The 19,781-nt window shown below is 40.3% G+C and overlaps 1 protein-coding gene across 3 annotated transcripts in view; it reads left to right on the top strand.

The window, feature by feature from the left end:
- Window positions 1–19,220, top strand: part of LOC126193722 (transcription factor kayak) — a 125,806-nt gene extending 106,586 nt beyond the window's left edge. Inside the window, exons 1-5 of one of the 3 annotated variants that reach the window (XM_049932710.1) lie at window positions 10,624–10,819; window positions 13,648–13,819; window positions 14,632–14,840; window positions 14,993–15,100; window positions 15,276–19,220. In XM_049932710.1, coding sequence (XP_049788667.1) covers window positions 10,700–10,819; window positions 13,648–13,819; window positions 14,632–14,840; window positions 14,993–15,100; window positions 15,276–15,854 — 1,188 coding nt within the window. In that variant the 5' untranslated portion in view covers window positions 10,624–10,699 and the 3' untranslated portion in view covers window positions 15,855–19,220. Of the gene's footprint in view, window positions 1–10,623; window positions 10,820–12,990; window positions 13,204–13,647; window positions 13,820–14,631; window positions 14,841–14,992; window positions 15,101–15,275 lie in introns of those variants that run through there. The other 2 variants (XM_049932712.1, XM_049932711.1) reach the window with 2 other exon arrangements.
- Window positions 19,221–19,781: the final 561 nt, after the last annotated feature.

Below are 19,781 nucleotides of genomic sequence, written 5' to 3' on the forward strand. Positions count from 1 at the left end.
AGTGGGTTTTGTTTATTGAATAACTGTAGAAAGTGAACATTTTTTAGGTTGTAATTGATCTAACAACATGACTAAAGATAGTTTTCGTTGCTTTCTTGTTCTTACATTCAATTTAAATTATATGGTTTTCCAGGATCTCTGTGGTGCCGTGGGCTTATAGCTTTTCATCTGCAAACCAAACGACGTAAATTTAATTTTTTTGAGCGAATTAAGTTATCCCTCGATTTTTTAAAAAAATGATTGTGGTGAGGCAAAATTTTGCGTATATATTTTGTTATTATTGTGCTATTCTGTGTGTACTTGTGTGTGTAGATTTGAAGGTACCATATATGAAAATAGCTGCACTTATGGTACACCCGTTACACCCTGTATGCCTAGATGCAGTGTTAACTCATAGCACTGAAATGTCCAGACTATACACGTGTTCATCTAGTACTTGAGAAGGAGAACAGATGGCGACCTGCAACCAACTCTAGACATAATTTCAAACCTTTGCGAAAATTTGTCTCGCTAACATCCCACACAAAATGATGAAAGGAAAAGAGTTTATTGCGTACTACATTTTCGCTGCTGATGCAGTAAAACCGCCGCAGCAGGCATGAAGTTTTGTTTATTACTTCTTTATTACTAACTCTATTTGCAATAAATTATGCAGGCAGTCTTCACGTCTACCACTGAATTATACCTGCAAATTTATGTCATTGGATACACATTTCGGAGATACAGTGTCATAAATATCCAGATGTGTAAAAAAACTAGCTTTTTCTTATAACGGAGCGCAAACTACCCAATCTATAGTCACCCAGTGTGTGATAATGAGAACACTTAGCGACTTCTAAACATCTTTAAACACAATTTCAAACGTCTTCTAAACAATTTTTCGCTTGAATGCTTAATTTCAAATATTTAATGCATTAATTCATTTGTAAAGCAATCAGAAGTCTGAAGCTGTTTTATACTTGGGAATTAGATTCAATAAACAATCTAGGGTTTACTAATTTTTAACTTAAGCACAGGACTGCTTAGTTTTTATTTTCAGTAGAAATGTCCGATTTTACAAGGCTTATCTTTCACTTCCATGCACAGAAAACCTTCGGGTAGTGGACTGTTCCGCAAGCTGATGAAACGTCGGTAAATGCCACTCCAGTGCTTTCAAATTCATCCCCTTACGTTCTGCGTAAGGTAGCGTTATTTTGCTGTACAGTTTCTTTGCGGCTTGGAACCGGTCTGTTCAGGTATAACTAAGCTATCAGTCTTTTCGTGGTGGACGATTCAAAAGCATCTTTTCAGATATCTTAATAAAGATGACAATACTGCAAGCCAAATTCAGTGTTGTTGTTGCTCTATTCGCATGCCGTCCAAGCGAGCTCTACTGCCTTGTTACTTTTACGTTGTTTTATGCTTTTTGCAGCACTTTTTCAGAAAACTGAGGTGACAGCTCATTCGCTTCTAGATATAGTCGTAGATCCTTTGCCCCATTTTTCTGTTCACCATTTTTAAAGATCTGTTGTGCTATTTGGTTTGGGGAAATGATTGCCTGAATTGTTTCATTCTGACGACATAGGAGATTCCCATCTCGTTCGACACCTTGTCGTCATGTCTAGACCTTCTAACATTTATGTCCAATGATTTCTCTTACCTTCTGCCACAGATTGGATAAGTGTTGAAGCACCATCTTATGTTTTTTTACTAAAACGGTTTTCTTCGAAGAATTCTGCTTGTCGAATACGGAACAAATGCACCCGAATGTGTGATTTACTATTTGTGTTTGACTGAACATTGTTATTGCTTGTTTGTTGGTAGAAGTATTTGCGGTAAAAAAAAAAAAAAACCGTGGGTTGCTTTCCAGTTAGAGATGGGCAAACTGAAACACGTAACTGTTTCGAAACAAATGAAACAGTACAATGTAATGTTTCGATACGCTGTTTCAAAACAGTGAAACAGTTTGTAATCTAATAAACCTACACGTTTTTATCATCTTGAATGTCTACTCTACAAGTATGTCCATATAAACACAAATCATATCGCAGAAAGCATGAAACTATCACTTAGCCGTCTTGGCAGTTTCGTATTTCCTGCAGCAAATGCGCTGCTTTCGTGTCGTGTGACTTTCATACTCTTCAATTGGCTGAGGACAGCCATAGCTGAAGATAGAAGAACCACCACGAACGGAACTGGAGGTGGGAGCAAACTGCAGAAACAACGGATATGCTACTGGGTTTCCCATATTCTGTTAGTATGGGTAATATATCCATCCTGCTAATTTCCATTCACATAAAGGGAATCATTGTGGATAATAGGCACAGTGGCTATAGACTCACAAATAACGCCAAATAATTCGAATAAATAACAAAATATAACAGAAAAAAATTTTGTCTTTCAAGGTGTTTCGAACCGTTACTATAAATTCACCAATGCTTCCCAGCCCTTCCCGTTCACCATTACACTGTCAGTGATACGTCAAACAGATTGCTTGCAATTATACCTACATCAAATTTATGTATATGTCCAATAACTATCACTCTACGCCTTTTTTTTATTCAAAATGTTGTAGGCTTACTTGCGTTTCTTAATGTGATTACTGTACATGAACAGAGAAGCGTATGTTATAAAAAAAGTGTAATTTAACTGAATGATTTTCACATATTTATTATTTTGAATGTGAATAGTATGCGTTGTTTTATTGTTTGGTTAGTGTTTATAAAGCAGATGTTACGCCATTTCGTAATAGGACAGTCAGCTAGAAACGATGCTTTATTTTCGGATATCTTAAGCTTCATGCTATTGCTTGTCAAAAAGATTTCGACACTCTTGAAAGTGTTTCATGAAGTGTTGGGTTGTGTTTCAGTACCTGTGCCGAGCCCGAATCTCGTCCGACACAGAGCGGAATGAAACATCACTGTTTCGATACAATTAGTCCGTTCCAAGCACAAGTGGACTGAAACAGTCTTATTTTGAAACAACGATACAGTTTGTGTGTCTGGCTCGAGATCGAATCTGGTCCAGTTGTCCGAGACAGGGGCGAAATGAAACACCACTGTTTCGAAACAGTGAACCATAGCCGTTCCGAAACACTGAAACAGTTTCACGTATCGATACACTGTATCGAAACATATAAACAGTGCCCAAGTCTACTTCCAGTATCTCAGGTTCCGGCCAGTGTTGTAGCACGAATACAAGTTCTGTAATGTGGCTTACATAAAAAAAGTAGATACGTAAACAGTGCGCCTCTTCCAGTGTGCAAACTAGAGGCTTATCTCTGAAGTAACATGACTCGTTCCAATATTACGTAACGCTCGAGAGGCTGCCAGTAGCACTGCAGTTTAGTTCCAGCGCGAGACAGTATTTTACACCTAGTACATCCTAGTCCTTTAAACGCCACGGCTTTGGTCTCGATAGTAGTGATGTTAAAATTATTAATTTAACTATAAGGTATAATAAGTTCAACGGATCTTTGAAAGGATTTCTCACTATCAGCTATTACTACCCTATCGTCAGCGAATAATCTTGTACTCACATAAAAAAAGTTCACCTCGCTTCCGAGAGTTCCGTAACCTGTATAGAAAATTGGAATAGAGATAAAAATCACTTCCGCCCTTTTTATTGCTCATGAAAATTACACATTGCATGTGTACCGCCATCCAACGAGACCTTCAGAGGTGGTGATCCACATTTCTGTACACACTGGTACGTCTAATACCCATTAGCACGTCCTCTTGCATTGGTGCATGCCTGTATTCGTCGTGGCATACTATTCACAAGTTCATCAAGGCAGTGTTGGTCCAGATTTCCCACTCCTCAACGGCGATTCGGCGCAGATCCCTCAGAGTGGTTGGTGGGGTCACGTTGCCCATAAACGGCCTTTTTCAGTCTACCCCAGGTATGTTCGTTAGGGTTCATATCTGGAGAACATGCTGGCCATTCTAGTCGAGCGATGTCGTTACCCTGAAGGAAATCATTCACAAGACGTGCACGACGATTGTCGTCCCAATATGCTGCCGATAAGGTTGCACTATCGGACGGAGGATGGCATTCACATATCGCATAGCCGTTACGGCACCTCCCATGACCACCAGCAGCGTACATCGGCTCCACATAATGCCACCCCAAAACAGCACGGAACCTCCACCTTTCTGCACTCGTAGGACAGTGTGTCTAAGGCGTTCAGCCTGACCGGGTTGCCTCCAAACGCGTCACCGACTATTGTCTGGTTGAAGGCATATGCTACACTCATCGGTTAAGAGAATGTGAAACAAAGATGGAACTCGCCGTGGAGGTTGGGAGTGAAGTTACGCACCATGCAGCCCACTGCGCACAGTTTGGGTCGTAACACGACGTCCTGTGTCTGCACGAAAAGTATTATTCAACCTGGTGGCGCTGCTGTCAGGGTTCCTCCGAGCCATAATCCGGATGTACCGGTCATCCACTGCAGTAGTAGCCCTTAGGCGGCGTGAGCGAGGCATAGTTATCAACAGTTCCTGTCTCTCTGTCTCTCCTCCATGTCCGAACAACATCGCTTTGGTTCACTCCGAGACGCCTAGACACTTGTTCAGAGCCCTTCCTGGACAAAGTAACAATGCGGACGCGATCGAACTGCGATATTGAACATCTAGGCTTGGTTGAACTACAGACAACACGAGCCGTATACCTCCTTCCTGGTGGAATGACTGGAACTGATCGACTGTCGGACGCCCCCCGTCTAAAAGGCGGTGCTTATGCATGGTTTTTTACATCTTTGGGCGCGTTTTGTGATCTCTCTGAACAGACAAAGGGACTGTGTCTGTGTTATAATATCCATAATCAACGTCTATCTTCAGGAATTCTGGGAACCGGGGTGATAAAAAATCTTTTTTTAATGTGTTTACTAATGTGTGTGTGTGTGTGTGTGTGTGTGTGTGTGTGAGAGAGAGAGAGAGAGAGAGAGAGAGAGAGAGAGAGAGAGATTTAATGTTTGTTACACCTTCACTCCGAAACGGCTGGTCGGATTTGGATCAAATTGTGAATGGTGGTTGCTTAAACCCTGAATTAACACATATGCTACCAAAATATTTACAAAGTTACCAGTAGCGGGCTGCAAAACTTTAAGGGAGTTGCAGAATAGGTTGTGCTGAGAAATAAGACGATGCGCTGTTTCAGAGTGAATCAACGTTGAAGTTAGCCAATCAGGCTGTTGCGCGCGCAAATTCAAGCGGCCCGCCAGGGACGGTGTTCGCCAAACGAGTTTTTCGTTTGATTTCCTAAAACCGAACAAGAGAGCAGTAAAAAATTGGACATGGGATGGTAGTAAGGATCAAACCCGCGGCAGAGGCTAAGCAGTGTCGTGCGCTATCCTCTACGCTATGAGAACACTAATTGTATGTGACGTGTCGCTTGAATGTGCGCGAAACGAAACGGCCCGATTGGATAAGTGCTAACTAACTCGGCAACTGCGCGACGTATCAAATTTTTTTAACGATTATTTCTCAGCACACACTACCTTGTAACATTCTTACAAAGTTTTCAGACTGTTTCTGACTACTCTATATACCTTCTTATTAAAGGGATTGGGGTGAAAGAGTAGTCCACGACGCGCAAATACCCATACTTTATTCGTCCATTATTTCAGAATGAGAGCACTTAGTGACTTGACTTACAACAAACACTACACATAATTTCAAACTTTACGCAAGTTTTTCTCGCTGACAACCCCCACAAAGTGACTAAGGGAGAAAAGTTTATCGCTTACTGCATTTCATGCAGTAAAACCTGCTGTGTGAAGCATGACGCTTTAATTTATTAATTCTTTACTGCTAACTGCAATAGCAACACATTTTGAAGACAGTGTTCACACGTACCACTAAATGTACCAGCAAGATTATAACATCATACGATACATAGTTCAGGAGATACCGATGTCATAAACAGTGAGCTGTGTGAAAATGAAACTGTGGAGCGAAATTCGCTAGTGATACACGCGAAAGGATTTCCACCAAATTTGGTACACACATTAGTTACGATGTGGACAGAAATACTGTGGGGATAAGAGCCACGAGCCTCCTATTGGGGTGGACACAGATGTAGGAAGGAGGAGATGGACAGAAAGAGGGAAGAGGAGGCAGAAGGAGGTGGAAAAAAATGGTTCAAATGGCTCTGAGCACTATGGGACTCAACATCTTAGGTCATAAGTCCCCTAGAACTTAGAACTACTTAAACCTAACTAACCTAAGGACATCACACACACCCATGCCCGAGGCAGGATTCGAACCTGCGACCGTAGCAGTCCCGCGGTTCCGGACTGCAGCGCCAGAACCGCTAGACCACCGCGGCCGGCGAAGGAGGTGGAGAGGGGGAACAGGAGTCGACAGTGAATGCGGTCGAGGGAGGGTGGGGGGGGGGGTTGGAGGAGGTGGACGAGAGGGGTGCGGAGATGGACAGGGGGAGGGGGGAGGAGGGGAGGACTAATAGAAGATTGGGATAAGTACATAAGCAGACCCTTTTTTTTTTTTTTAACCAGCTGTTCAACCGCGAGTAACACTGTGGGATGGAGCTAGTGAGTACATATTTATCATGTACTGGGTGATCAAAAAGTCAGTATAAATTTGAAAAGTTAATAAACCACGGAATAATGTAGATAGAGGGGTAAAAATTGACGCACATGCTTTGAATGACATGGGGTTTTATTAGAAGCAACCATATTGCTAGACGCGTGAAAGATCTCTTGCGCGCGTCGTTTGGCGATGATCGTGTGCTCAGCCGCCACTTTCGTCATGCTTGTCCTCCCAGGTCCCCAGACCTCAGTCCGTGCGATTATTGGCTTTGGGGTTACCCGAAGTCGCAAGTGTATCGTGATCGACCGACATCTCTAGGGATGCTGAAAGACAACATTCAACGCCAATGCCTCACCATAACTCCGGACATGCTTTACAGTGCTGTTCACGACATTATTCCTCGACTACAGTTATTGTTGAGGAATGATGGTGGACATATTGAGCATTTCCTGTAAAGAATATCATCTTTGCTTTGTCTTACTTTGTTATGCTAATTATTGCTGTTCTGATCAGATGAAGCGCCATCTGTTGGACATTTTTTGAACTTTTGTATTTTTTTTTTTTTTTTTTGGTTCTAATAAAACCCCATGTCATTCCAAGCATGTGTGTCAATTTGTACCTCTCTATTTACATTATTCCGCGATTTATTCAGTTTTCAAATTTATGCTGGCTTTTTGATCACCCGGTATATTGAGATTAAATTAGAACACTGAAAAGGGACTATCTTAAGTACCGAAAAATCACTACAAGTATTGGCGGAAAAGTGAGTGCATGTAAACCTAGTTATAGAGAACCAGGTAATACGTTGATAAAAATATTAAAATCTTGTTACATTTAAGTGGTCATACGTATACTGTTGTAGACTATACACGAAAACAAAAAGATAAAATATTGGAAAGATCTATACTAATGGTGAATTTTCACGTTAAAATGTAGCAAATAATCTTTTCATTATAATATAAATCACGTACCGTAGCATATTGATAGCTACTGTGGAACGACGTATAATAGTTTCCGCTTGCGAACTGGCCAAAACACTGGGCATGCAAGAATGTGTTGTGCAAATGTACGTTTTAGGTCTGTCAATATATCGAGACACACAGGCAAAGACAAGTGTTGCATAACCAGCGAATGTCAAAGGCCAGAACCCATCCATAAAAGACGTCAGATAAGGTGCAGATTCTTACGCTGAATATTTCCTGGTACATCCAATGTCGTACAAACGAATCTGCAAAATACATAATAGATGTGAAATTGTTCATACTTGCAAACGAGTACTGTTGCGATAGCAACACTGTAAGAAAAGTCATTTTTAAAGTACTGCACAAATCGGTTTCAGTTTACAGACAGCATATTTAATTTTCTATGAATATGTACGTATTTCAGACGATGGTAGTCTCAAGGAACAGATTTTCATTTGGTTTTGCTGCAGTTTCTTTTACTTTAACGTTTATGTATGTGTTTGCAGTTATCTGTCAATATATCCACCGTCAGGCGTGACTGCTTCACCAAGTTATCATGGCGAGCCTTAACGGAAATTGTGATCCCTGAGGATATCGTTCTCTCTTTGAAATACTCAAGTTAATACAGTCGGTTGACGAACTTAGAGGTCCTCACACATGTAGTAGTATTGTAGAACCATCGATACACTGACTGTCTGACAGTGCCTATTGACATATTATCAGTATCAGAAATATTGATGAACAGTATTTATGACACCCAGATTATTCTCACAACTATCCAAATACCCGGTGTTAGTCATCTCCTCTTCCACCCCTCTAGGTCGATCTACTCCTCCCTCCTCTCTTCCTCTTCCTTTTCTCTGTCCATTTCCTCCTCTTGCTCTCTATGACCACCTCTTCCTCCCCCCCCTCTGACCATCTCCTTCTCACCACCTTCTTTCACTATCACCAAGTTATCCCCCAACTCCAGTAGCAGGCTGGTAGTTCTTACCTCCACAGTATTTCTTTACAGGTAGTGAGTAATGCGTGTACCAAGTGTGGTCGAAATCGATCCAGGGGTTCAGGAGGAGCTTTTTACCTGTAGCTTTGCCAGAATATCCACAAGTCACATATATTTAACACATTTCACACATATTAGTACACATATTTCAGCTGTATCTCTAGAGAATGTCATCCTACAGTTTAGTTTTCATGTAGCTCAATTTTTATAATATCGTATCTCCTGAACAATTATTCGTACAAAGATATAAATTTAAGTACATTCATTGGTATCTATGAACACTGTCTGCAAAATGAGTCAGGAAGACAGTTACTCTTAAAGTAGTAATAAATTAAAACGTCAAACTTGATGCAGCAGTTCTACTGCATGAAAGTGAAAACGCAGAAAGCGATAAACGTATTTTACTTGTATAATTTTGTGGAGGTTTGTCAGCGAGAAAAAAGACCCGTAAAGGTTTGACATGATGTGTAAAGTTCGTTGCAAGTCACTAAGCGCGTTCATTCTCAAATACTAGTTGAATAAAGATTGGATATTCGCGCACTATTTTTCACCCCACACACCTTTTTGATAGTTTGGGTTGTTCTTACCGCCCCCTCCACAGTGATTCTTTCCAGACAGTGATATGTGTTCCAAGTTTGGTTGACATTGAACCGGTGGTGTAGGAGGAGATATGGAACGTACATACATAGATATACATTTTATAACATGTATGTACTAGAATTGTCAGTACGTAGTGAGCATGTGATGTCATTGACGGGTTGCCGTTCGGGTTTTTGACAGAGCTTCATTGACTAGCCAAGTAGTGTTTGCGTGTAGCGTTAATGTTCTTCAGTTCGTCTTTGTTTCCTTTAATAGATATTCACGCCTTTACAATTCATTGTTCTTTCTAAAATGACCAAATAAATGTTGGTTGAATTTATCGAGCACTACAGTAATCACTGTGGGGTCACTCTTCATAGAAATATATAGACAAATATTAAAAATATGCCGTCTATGAAAAATATGCCTATTAAGCAAGCACACAAAACAGTTTTACGGGGTTAAGCAGTAGCTGTCATTGTATTCACGACTTTCGTATAGCCACAGGAGGGTTCACTATGACATTGTTTTTTTTTATTAATTTGAAAACTAAGTACTAGCTTGTTCAATTACAGAGGTGTGTGGAAAAACGCCTCTAGCTTGAATGGTACGCCGTGTGCATGCAGTGACTGGTAAGAAGTGTGCAAAGTGTATGTGTCTCACTAAATTATCACAATTCGTAAGAATTTATCTTTCCGGAGCAGGTGTAATTGCTTCACAAGTTTCTACAATTTTGTTGATTGCGTGTGCTGATAATACAGCACTTAGCTTCAAGCATTCGAATGACCTGCCTGTCGCTAGAAATTTGTTACGGTATTCTCAATTTCTCTCTGAGTGCAATTGTCTCTCTCAGCAATGTATTTTTCTTCGGTATTTTATGTCGTATCAACATTAGTAATTCGTAGTACGATGTAAGACTCATCCGGAAATAGTTTATGAAATTTTTCGGGTGCGTGGTTCTGATTGTAGTTAGTAAATTATCATGCGACAAGCCGTTTCTTCTTTTAAGGCATTCTCGGTCCTATTTCCTCAGTTCGTGGTTTCTTACCAGCTGTAGGTAACATATTGCGGCACACGTTTTTTCTGCAGTTCGACGTCTTAACCTTTGATATCATATATGGAAGATTCGACAAACTAATAATGCAATTGTCGAAAAACGTTGAATGTGTGCAGGCCACTTAAAACCGGACTTACCTATGTTCTTTGATAAAGTTTCATTTTTTTAGGCAGTTTCAGTGTAAAAAGAATCTAACGCAGTTAGCAAAATTGATTCATGAGAGAACGTTCTAGAATTTGTATTTGTGAACGGTGTTTGAATTTGGTATTATGCCAGTTAATGCGTTCGACCATCGCCCGGAAGAAAGTATGTCAAAACGCCAGTAAAGCGAAGGACCTAGCACAGGTGGCGGGTTCGCTACCGAGAAGCGGCAGTGGGCACTTTGTCCTGCGGAAGGCGAGATAGTGGAGTTCCGCGAACTAGCAACGCCGCATGACGTCAGCCGCTGCGCGCCGACCTTGTAAAAGTGACGGCGCGCACCGAACGGCTGTTAGTCGCTCGTGGAGAGAGGCCGAGTGCGGTTGTGTCGCGAAGTGCTCGCAGCGTTCAGCTTTTTCGTCTCCCGTCGGACCTTATGAATTTGGATTTGATGCCTCAGCTGGTACCTTTGAGTTCTCAAGTGCTGGACAGAGAGGACGATCAATTGCTGACTATGTACTCTGATTGGAGTCGCAACAGCGATAAACAACGAATGGTACGTAGAACGATTAAGTGCTAAGTCATACCGAAGACTATATTGTATTTTTCTGAAACTTTTTTGATAATTGCGTCAGTCTTAATCTGTCACACACACATCGCATATAGTTATTCTAAAAGTCTACAACAATGTGCAGCGATATTGGTGTACAATGATATTGAAGTAATCTCGTCGAAGCATTCTTGCTCATGTGCGTTACTGCAACCCTTGCTATTTCTCCAATTCGTACTGTGGCATTTAGTGGTTACTGTTTATCTGCGTTCCATAAAAATTTGCAATTCAGGGTAGATACGTTAATTTTTTTCTCTGTTATTCGACATGTGCCCTCTGATTTTAGCAGCCCGTTTAGTGCCAAACGGTTGTTATGATGTACCTACGGATGTCCAATGCCAGACGACATAATTTCAGAAATTTGATGCGAAATCCTGCACACGCATCGTTATTCGTTGCATTGCGTCAGTCAGGTGGCATTTCAGGGCCTGAATTGTTGTGACGTCAGAATGACGTCATGCGTTTCTTGGAGAGAGCACGGCGTTGCCAAGTCATTACCTCGCACTGTAGCAATAGAGAACGAAATGAAATGAAGATTTTGGACGCTATAGAAATCTGCCTTTCTTGTAACTAGATAGTAAAGTTAATACTAATTCGCACCAACTTCTTTAGTTTACTTACCTTCATGATTAAAGTAACCGATTTTGCATTATCGTATTGTAGAGTACGTAAAGCGAAGAGTGATATTTGAGATTTCGGTAGTATTCCAAACTGCGATAGTTATTGCCATATATGAGCAATACAGCAACGGCAAATGAGGCGTGGAGTTTCCTCTTGCGCAAGTTGGTCTGGCAGTAAGGGCGGTGCCAGAGGTCCAGACGGCAGTCACATGACCGAGTTGTCACGTGAAAGAGATATGTGTTCCAGCCATTGTCCATCTGGACAGTTCTTTGTGTGCTGTGCTAGCATTCCAAACCCATAGAATAAAGTGGTGAGTTCCCGACATCGCGCTTTTGATTGTTCTGACACTGTAGTTTTTTAAATGGAAAATGCAAGTTACGTTTTTCAAAAGTTTACGCTTCTTATAAAATCGCACAAATATGGAAACTTGACTATCATGTAGCATCATCCAAGTAAATTGAAAGTTTCCTACCGTATTACGGGAGGTGTTTGTTCTTTTGGTCATGGTGTTCGTTAACTGTCATTTCTAGGAATGGCAGATTTACAAGGTGTATCCCAGCGCATCCTCAGATTATCAGCGCAGTGTGCTCCAGATATTTTTCATCAGTGTTTAATGCAAGGAACAGGCCTTTTGTTCCAGTCTGACATTTTAATGACAGGCAACGTCTCTTTGTCAGTACAACGTGTGTCAAAATTAAGGCGTTCGTGAAGCAGCAGTTTCTTAAAAAGTTAGCTTCACGTTCCATGGAGAGAGGAGTGTAGGTCGTGCCATGCTTCAGCTTCGTGCTGCCGGACCCTGATATTTTCGCGTATTCTGATGATGTTCAGACCGAAATCAAGAACAGGATATGTCCCAAAAATCGTTAAGAATTCCTGTCACGCAGATAGGAATATCCATAAATACTTAAGATGATTGCTGACCTAGTATTGGATTTTATCTTTATATGGTCTTTCCGTCGCAGACATTCGAGAAAAGGAGACGGTCTTCGGAAAATGTTCCTGATAGTTGATAAAGTAACATAACTTGTAGGTGGAGTGCAAACGCGGTTCCGTATTAGCCTTGATGTGTGGTGCTCAGAGTGACACCCAGAAGGTAGCGACGTAGTGGGCGGCAGAAGGAATTTCCGGACCGGACATGCCGCAGCCTGCTCTCCGAGGAAATCCACAACGCGCCTCCTTGACTCACCTTCCAGAATGCCCCACGTAGGGCTAAGAAAGTTCCACAACAGCTTGTACGTAAAGGTCTGTATTGTTACTTGAAGAAAAAAAAAAAAGTTTCACGGTAATAGTGTTTCGGATCACACTGGCTCTCGGTGGTATCGAGAAAAACCTGCAGTTTCTTCAGCCAGTTGTCGGGCATGAGCGTCTTCCAGTAGTTATTCGTACTGTGAGATGCTTTTGGGTAGCCCTGGCCTCGGCGAAGTGCCAAAACTGTGGTGCTGGTGGCGTCCGGCAGTAGGGAGAGAAGAAAATTCAGCAGCGGGCGGGCAAGAGTTAAAAACAGCCGCAGTTAGGCGGCCACTCGGCGCAACGAGAGCACGGGTCCGCGCCGCCCTCCGTACTCGAACGAACGATCTCCTTTCTTCGGCCTACGATACGAGGGAAGGAGCTATACGATCGATCTGACGGGATACATTCGAAAAAAACACGCCGAAATGGAGCCGATAGATTTGAGCAGCCTCATCCCGCCGGAGTTGTGGTTTCAGCAGGTAAAGCCTACGTCATAGTACCCATCGGGAAAAAAGATGCGTAATCGCCCATTGTGCATGAGAAAAGCTGCTTTTCTCACCCATTTATTGCGTCATTGGCAGCGTGGTCACACAATGACAATAAACTGAGACTTGGTACTGGAAAAGGTATCTGATCTGATTCATTGAGCCAAAAATAACACTAGTTAAATTTTCCCGTACGCGAACTGCATTCTTTTTGGGTAAAGCAGGTTGCTATGATTATTATTGATGTTCTTTCCTGACAGTTTCGGTTGAATGTTGTACTGAAACCACATTTCGTCAAATGACAATTGAAAACCCTTTCGCTTGGTACCACAGCAGAGAATGTAACATACTTTTTTTCCAAATTACTTTCACTGCAACATAAATCTTTATTAAACGCTTTCAAAACTTGTTACTGACAGTAACTTTTCCTCTTTCCAGTTTGTCACTCTGGATGGCCTGAACTCTGGTGTACCTACAAGAACTACAGCTACACTGACTCCCACCACACTACGTAATATTGAACAAACATTGATTGATCTGGAGTGTGAGGTCAGCTCTCATCAAAACGAGGCTGGCTTCGTCCCTCCCGTTGTGCAGCCAGTATCACAAGGTGTGTAAATTAGAAATATTGTACTATTTTAATGTTATAGTTTTGGACTGATAAGTGGAAGTTAATGATATTTTAGGCAAATTTGACAGTTCTGCGCATTTTCCTGTTAATTTCTTGAACTTTCAATGGTACTAGATTCTACTCTCATTGCTTGTCATCACTGAACATTCAAATTTTAATTGTACAATGAAATTGTCACTCTGCAGAGGAGACGAGGTACTGGCGGGATTAAAGCTGTGAGGATGGGGTGTGAATCGTGCTTGGGTAGCTCAGTTGGTAGAGCACTTGCCTGCAAAAGGCAAAGGTCCTAAGTTCGAATCTCGGTCTGGCACACAGTTTTAATGTACCAGGAAGTTTCAAATTTTAATAGTTTAAAAGTGTCAAGCATTGCTAAATGTTTCTTTACTACACAGTTTTGTTTCTTTTCATGTAATGCAAATGTACTGCATTCCACGAACAGGGCTCTTCTTCACTATCATTATACTGCAGTCGCCATGAATAGGGCTCTCCTTCACTGTCATTACACTGAAGTTGATTAATCAGATATTTCAAACTATGCAATTCAGTGCATCCTTAATTTGTCTGTATTGCCATCAGTCTCCTTCAGTATTGCCGTCAGTCTCCTATTAATTTCTTTCAAAAGTAAGATCTCTCGAGTGCTCACTATTGTGTCTTTCTTCTATCTGTAGACAGTTGTAATTTTCCACAGAATATTACTAAAATTTGATGACTCAGAAATTTTTATTCCCTTTTACTGAAACTGTGAAATTACTTTTTAAGACTTATTTGTATTTTAATTTTTTTAACTTCAGTTGGCGGCACGTACATGAGTCTCTTGGAAAGCAAACCCGCATGGCAAGCAGATGTGGGTCAACAAGCTGCTCGTCCCACTGTTGTTACAACTGCTTCAGTATTACCAACAACAGTGGCCACCACTGCTACAATTCCAGTCACTGCTGCTAGTATTACTGCAGCTCCACGTCGTAATGTAGGCGGGCGGCGGCCGACGAAGAATACTGGGGTTAGTGTTTTCATCTCTTGACGTGCACATTTAGCTAACAAAAAAATATTCAAATAAAGTTGCACAAAAATATGGTGTATTAACTCCAAAAGACATAATGACAGCCATCAGTTTGTTAAAAGAAATGCTAATGTTAATCCTTCCTTTTCTAGATTTCGCCTGAGGAGGAGGAGAGAAGACGTGTGAGGCGTGAACGAAACAAAATGGCTGCTGCCAGATGCCGAAAGAGGAGACTGGATCATACAAATGCTTTATTGCAGGTACTTTCTTCCCATCAATTTAAGAAACCCTGTTTTCTTACTTCATGTAACAGCTCTTAAGCAAAACTCCTTAAACTAAATGAAGTTTATCATGAGTTTTTATTTCAAGTGTATTATCTTTTCTTTTCATAAAATGTGGGACAAAGATGTGAAATGTGTCTTTCTCTTCTTACAGGAAACAGAGGGGTTGGAGCAGAAGAAACAAGGTTTACAATTGGAAATTCAGCAACTTACGCAACAGAAAGAAGACTTAGAGTTCTTATTGGAAGCTCACCAGAGACACTGCCGACTGAATGGAACAGCTGGATCGTGCTCACCTCTCGAAGTCAAGCCGTTCGATTATCGTCCGCCGACATCAGTCAGTGAGGAGATGTGTGTGAAACGTGAAACGGATGAGGATCCTCATGGACCACCTCCAGCCAAACGATTAGCACCAGAACCATCACTGCCGGGGCCTGTTGCAGGTACCGGTGGTGTAGCCAAGCCGCCGAGGCCAAACTCGTTGCCTGTAGCGGCCGCTTTCACCCCCGCTGCTGGGACACTTAAAGTGGCAGCATCTGTGTCTGAGGTTGCAGGTGTTCCTGTCACTACACCTTCAGCTGGAATGCCATTCAACTTTGATTCACTTATGGAAGGGGGAACCGGCCTCACGCCTGTGTCAGCACCTCTCATTCCCTCTTGCTCAAGCCAGCAACGCAACAGTGCCGACTTGGCTTCTCCAGATGCTGTTCCTGCGAAGCTTGTGTCTTTGTGATGGCGCGCCTCGCCGCTTGTCGGCACGGGCCTCCGTCTGCTACTCCTCTCTCCGTGAGGTCTGCTTGAACCTTCCTGCACGGTCGACGGCTGCATCCTGTTCTTAGGTGTCGCCTAATTTGTAGTCAGGAAGACTGCTGCTTTATAATGTGTTTTGTATTCTCGTCTTCTGATTTAAGTGTAATTGTATTACATAAATTATTCCCTCCATGGTTTTTTACAATACATATTTTCTACAAAGTTGTCTATTTTGATATGCAGAACTTATTATGTGCGTTCAAGTAATGGCAGAAAGATGGCATCTAGTGCTCTGCGAGTGCATTTGAAATTCAGTAATTAGTACTAGAATTGTGATCAGTCACTAGAGCACAGAAGCAAGTTCTTGATAGCTGTTTGCACAATGAATTGTGGACATTGTGTAGGTTTTGTATGAGAAGGACACTCTGATTGTAAGATTAAAATTGCCATTTGATTTACTGGCCATATCCAAATTGTTAGGAAGTTTTGTCAATTTAGCTCATTGACACAGTCCAAAAAAGTAAAATTTTATCACACTTCGTAAGCAGACACATCACCCAAGTGCTTTTATCTTTCAATTTTATGAACATTCACTATTTTCCTAGTAAAATTGTGAATTAATTGTACATAATGAAGCGAATGTCATTATGAAATGAAATGTATGTGAAATCCTAGTCTGTACTATAGATATTGTACTTAATATATACGCGTACATGAAAAATTGAAAACAGCTCAATAATTAAGTAATAATTTAATATACAGGCGTAACTTACAATTCGTCTTCCAACAATTGGAGAATGAGATTTTTATATCGCAATTGCATGTTGTATTTAATTTTGTGATGTGCATTATGGTCATAATGTGAATAAAAAGAAAGCTTTGATACAGAATAGTGTATTACTGGTCCTATAATAGAGAAGAAATCTGTAGTTTTAGTAGTGAAATTTCAAATACTTCTGTGGGAACAAAAGTAAAAATGTGTTGTGCCTTTTGTAAATAAATAGCCAGAGCACATGATAGAAAAAACTGCTTGTTCCACACACAGAAAGTAGCCCTGATGCATTTTATATTAGCTGGTCAATGCTGATAACTGCGAGTTTGTTTCATGGGCGCCTAATAACTGCCACCAGTTGTGAACATCACTACAGCTGTATATAATAGAGGGAAACATTCCACGTGGGAAAAATATATTTAAAAACAAAGATGATGTAACTTACCAAACGAAAGCGTTGGCATGTTGATAGACACACAAACAAACACACACACACACAAAATTCAAGCTTTCGCAACCAACGGTTGCTTTGTCAGGAAAGAGGGAAAGACGAAAGGAGTACACACACATATGAATTATTTATGTATGAGTAAAAGCTTCCCGTGGTAGGACAACATGTAAACAGATCTTTTACTTCAATGTTCAGTATTAAAAAACCATAAAGAGAAACAGTAAATGAAAAAGACAATTTTCAAGCATTGCTTGGTAATTTGATGGGTTGCTGCCTCTTTTCATTACAGATCTCTGGCTAACAAATGCAGGTTGGACAAAGCTGTTATTAAAGTTAGTATTTGTTTTATTCATAGAGGCTGTTGGGCCTTGGCTGATCTACTATGTGAAATATGAAGGAAAAACATCCACACTGCCACAGTTTGGTTATTAAAATGTGTGAAGCATTAAAAGTGCTTCTGCTTCTTAAGATGTTATTTTGTCATCATTTCTCAGTGGCAGTTTCCACAAGTCCTGTTACACAAATACACTTTACTTTGATGGCGAAGCAATCGTGACTAATCGTTTATAGTAAAATTACTTAGGGTGTCTGCTTCTGTTATCTGTAGTACCATTAGTTCTTAGGGCAAGCAGCAAATGATTTAACTACTTGTCCAGAACTCATTCATAATGAGACAGTTTTAATGGTTCACCATATTAAAGACATTTATGACCCACTTGGCATGAATCAGTAATATATTATATCCACACAGGCAAAAGAAAAAGGGGATGTGGGCACATACTATTCGTTATGCTTTAGTGTGTTCTGTATCAAATGAAGTACTGAAAGAGTAATCACTGTCTCTTGATTTGAGTTCTCAGTGACACTGTAAGTACTATTTCCAGTGACATACAATAAGATGAAATCATGCCCTGAAGGTAAAACTATATTGATAACAAATACACAAACTGTCTAAAGTGTGTCAGGGTTTTGGTTAAAAACGTGCAAGGTGACTTACCTCACTGCCTTTCTTTGTGTTAGACGTGGCTAACAGTACTTTGTTAAGTTAAAAAAATATGTGCATCTTTCTCCGCTACTGCAAGTGTTCAGAAGATGAGATCTAATAGAAGACTGAAATTTTTATTTAAATGATGAGATAAAGTACTTTGGCTAACATGGTTAAAAGATCTGCATTAAAGAGCTCATATAGCCCACACAACTTTACTCTTCCAGGTAGTTTTTTGATAATGTTTATGTATCAAATAAAGAATGAATGCAGTGGATTCAGTTATCAATAGTAAATGTCAGCAAGAAAGCCGTTCCTGATAAAATCAGAGGCTGCTGTGCATGACTGAGATTTGAACCTGGTGCAAGTGCTCTTCCTGCTCAGTGGCCCATGGAAACTTTGTGAACCAGCTTGCAGCTCCATCCTGCTATTCCATTTCATTATTACTTCAGAGGGTGTACTATAGAACCAAAGATTTAAGCATTTGACAAGTCATATGAAAAAGGTGATACAAATTAAAATTCAGATTTCAGACTTGTGTTGTTTCTTTGTAGCAGTGTTTGTTCAAATCATACATAAAAATTACACCAAGGATGCAATTGATGACTGAACTGCAGCGTTCATCATATGTTCTGGTCTAATTCTCAGTGCTTCCTCTGCATGAGAAGAGTCACTTTGTTGAACATTTGTGACAAATTGAAACTGTCCATGTGCCCAGTTTTATGACATGGAAGATTATGTTCAGTAGACCTGGCTTATATCCCAGTACAGCAAACAGTTTTAACCTGTGATAAATTTTCGGTTCAGTGAATATTTTATCATAAATAAAATATTTCAGTTAAGGATCATAACAGTTTAATATTTGCAGTTTGAAAATACACAAGAAAAGAGTAGCTTGTACCCACATGAATATTAACTACCATATTAACTCTCAGTGCAAATATCTATAATTAAAAATAACTAAGCATGATCAGTCCATACAATTTGTATGGCTGAGAAACAGTGTGAAGTATAATGGTGTAATTCTTGGAGTATTCATGTTTTTGATAATACAGTTTTTAATATATGTTCGGCTCTGAGTTTGTTTCTTTCACATATTTTGTCGCATGAAATGTGGCAAGTAATAAACAATTTAAAAAGGTATAGTTATTTGACTATGTGTGTAGTGCAGACTCCCACAAACTGAATCTGTCCACATAAGTGTTATTGTAAATAAGAAACTTAATGAAAACTATGTTGCAGATAATAGACAGTTACCATATTAGGAAAAGATCATTCCCATTCTCATTTCGCCAAATATCGATAATAGAATAAGTAACATGAAAAAGAACTGTTATCTTCTTCCTCTCAGTTGTATAGATAATAATGATCTAATTCATATAATACTAGGATGGAGCATTTGACAAAAAAATGTTACTAAACATACCTGATAATAAATTAATAGTGAGAAGGTATTTAAATGTCGGAGAACATCATTATTCTACAGCCATGCATGACTTCCATCTATAAACAGCAGCCACAGTGATGGGGGTCAACAACACTGTTGTTGATAATAATTTTATGTACGGCTCCACACTAGGCATCATAGCATATCTTAGATTTTATGATGCTTAACTGCTGATATTTAATATAGTGAAGCTTCAGTTATGAAATTGGAAACCGACAACACAGTAGTAAATGGTAAAAAATATTGAATGTATAT

This window comes from Schistocerca nitens, chromosome 1, assembly GCF_023898315.1.
Source record: "Schistocerca nitens isolate TAMUIC-IGC-003100 chromosome 1, iqSchNite1.1, whole genome shotgun sequence".
In the NCBI taxonomy this organism is placed as follows: Eukaryota; Metazoa; Arthropoda; class Insecta; order Orthoptera; family Acrididae; genus Schistocerca; species Schistocerca nitens.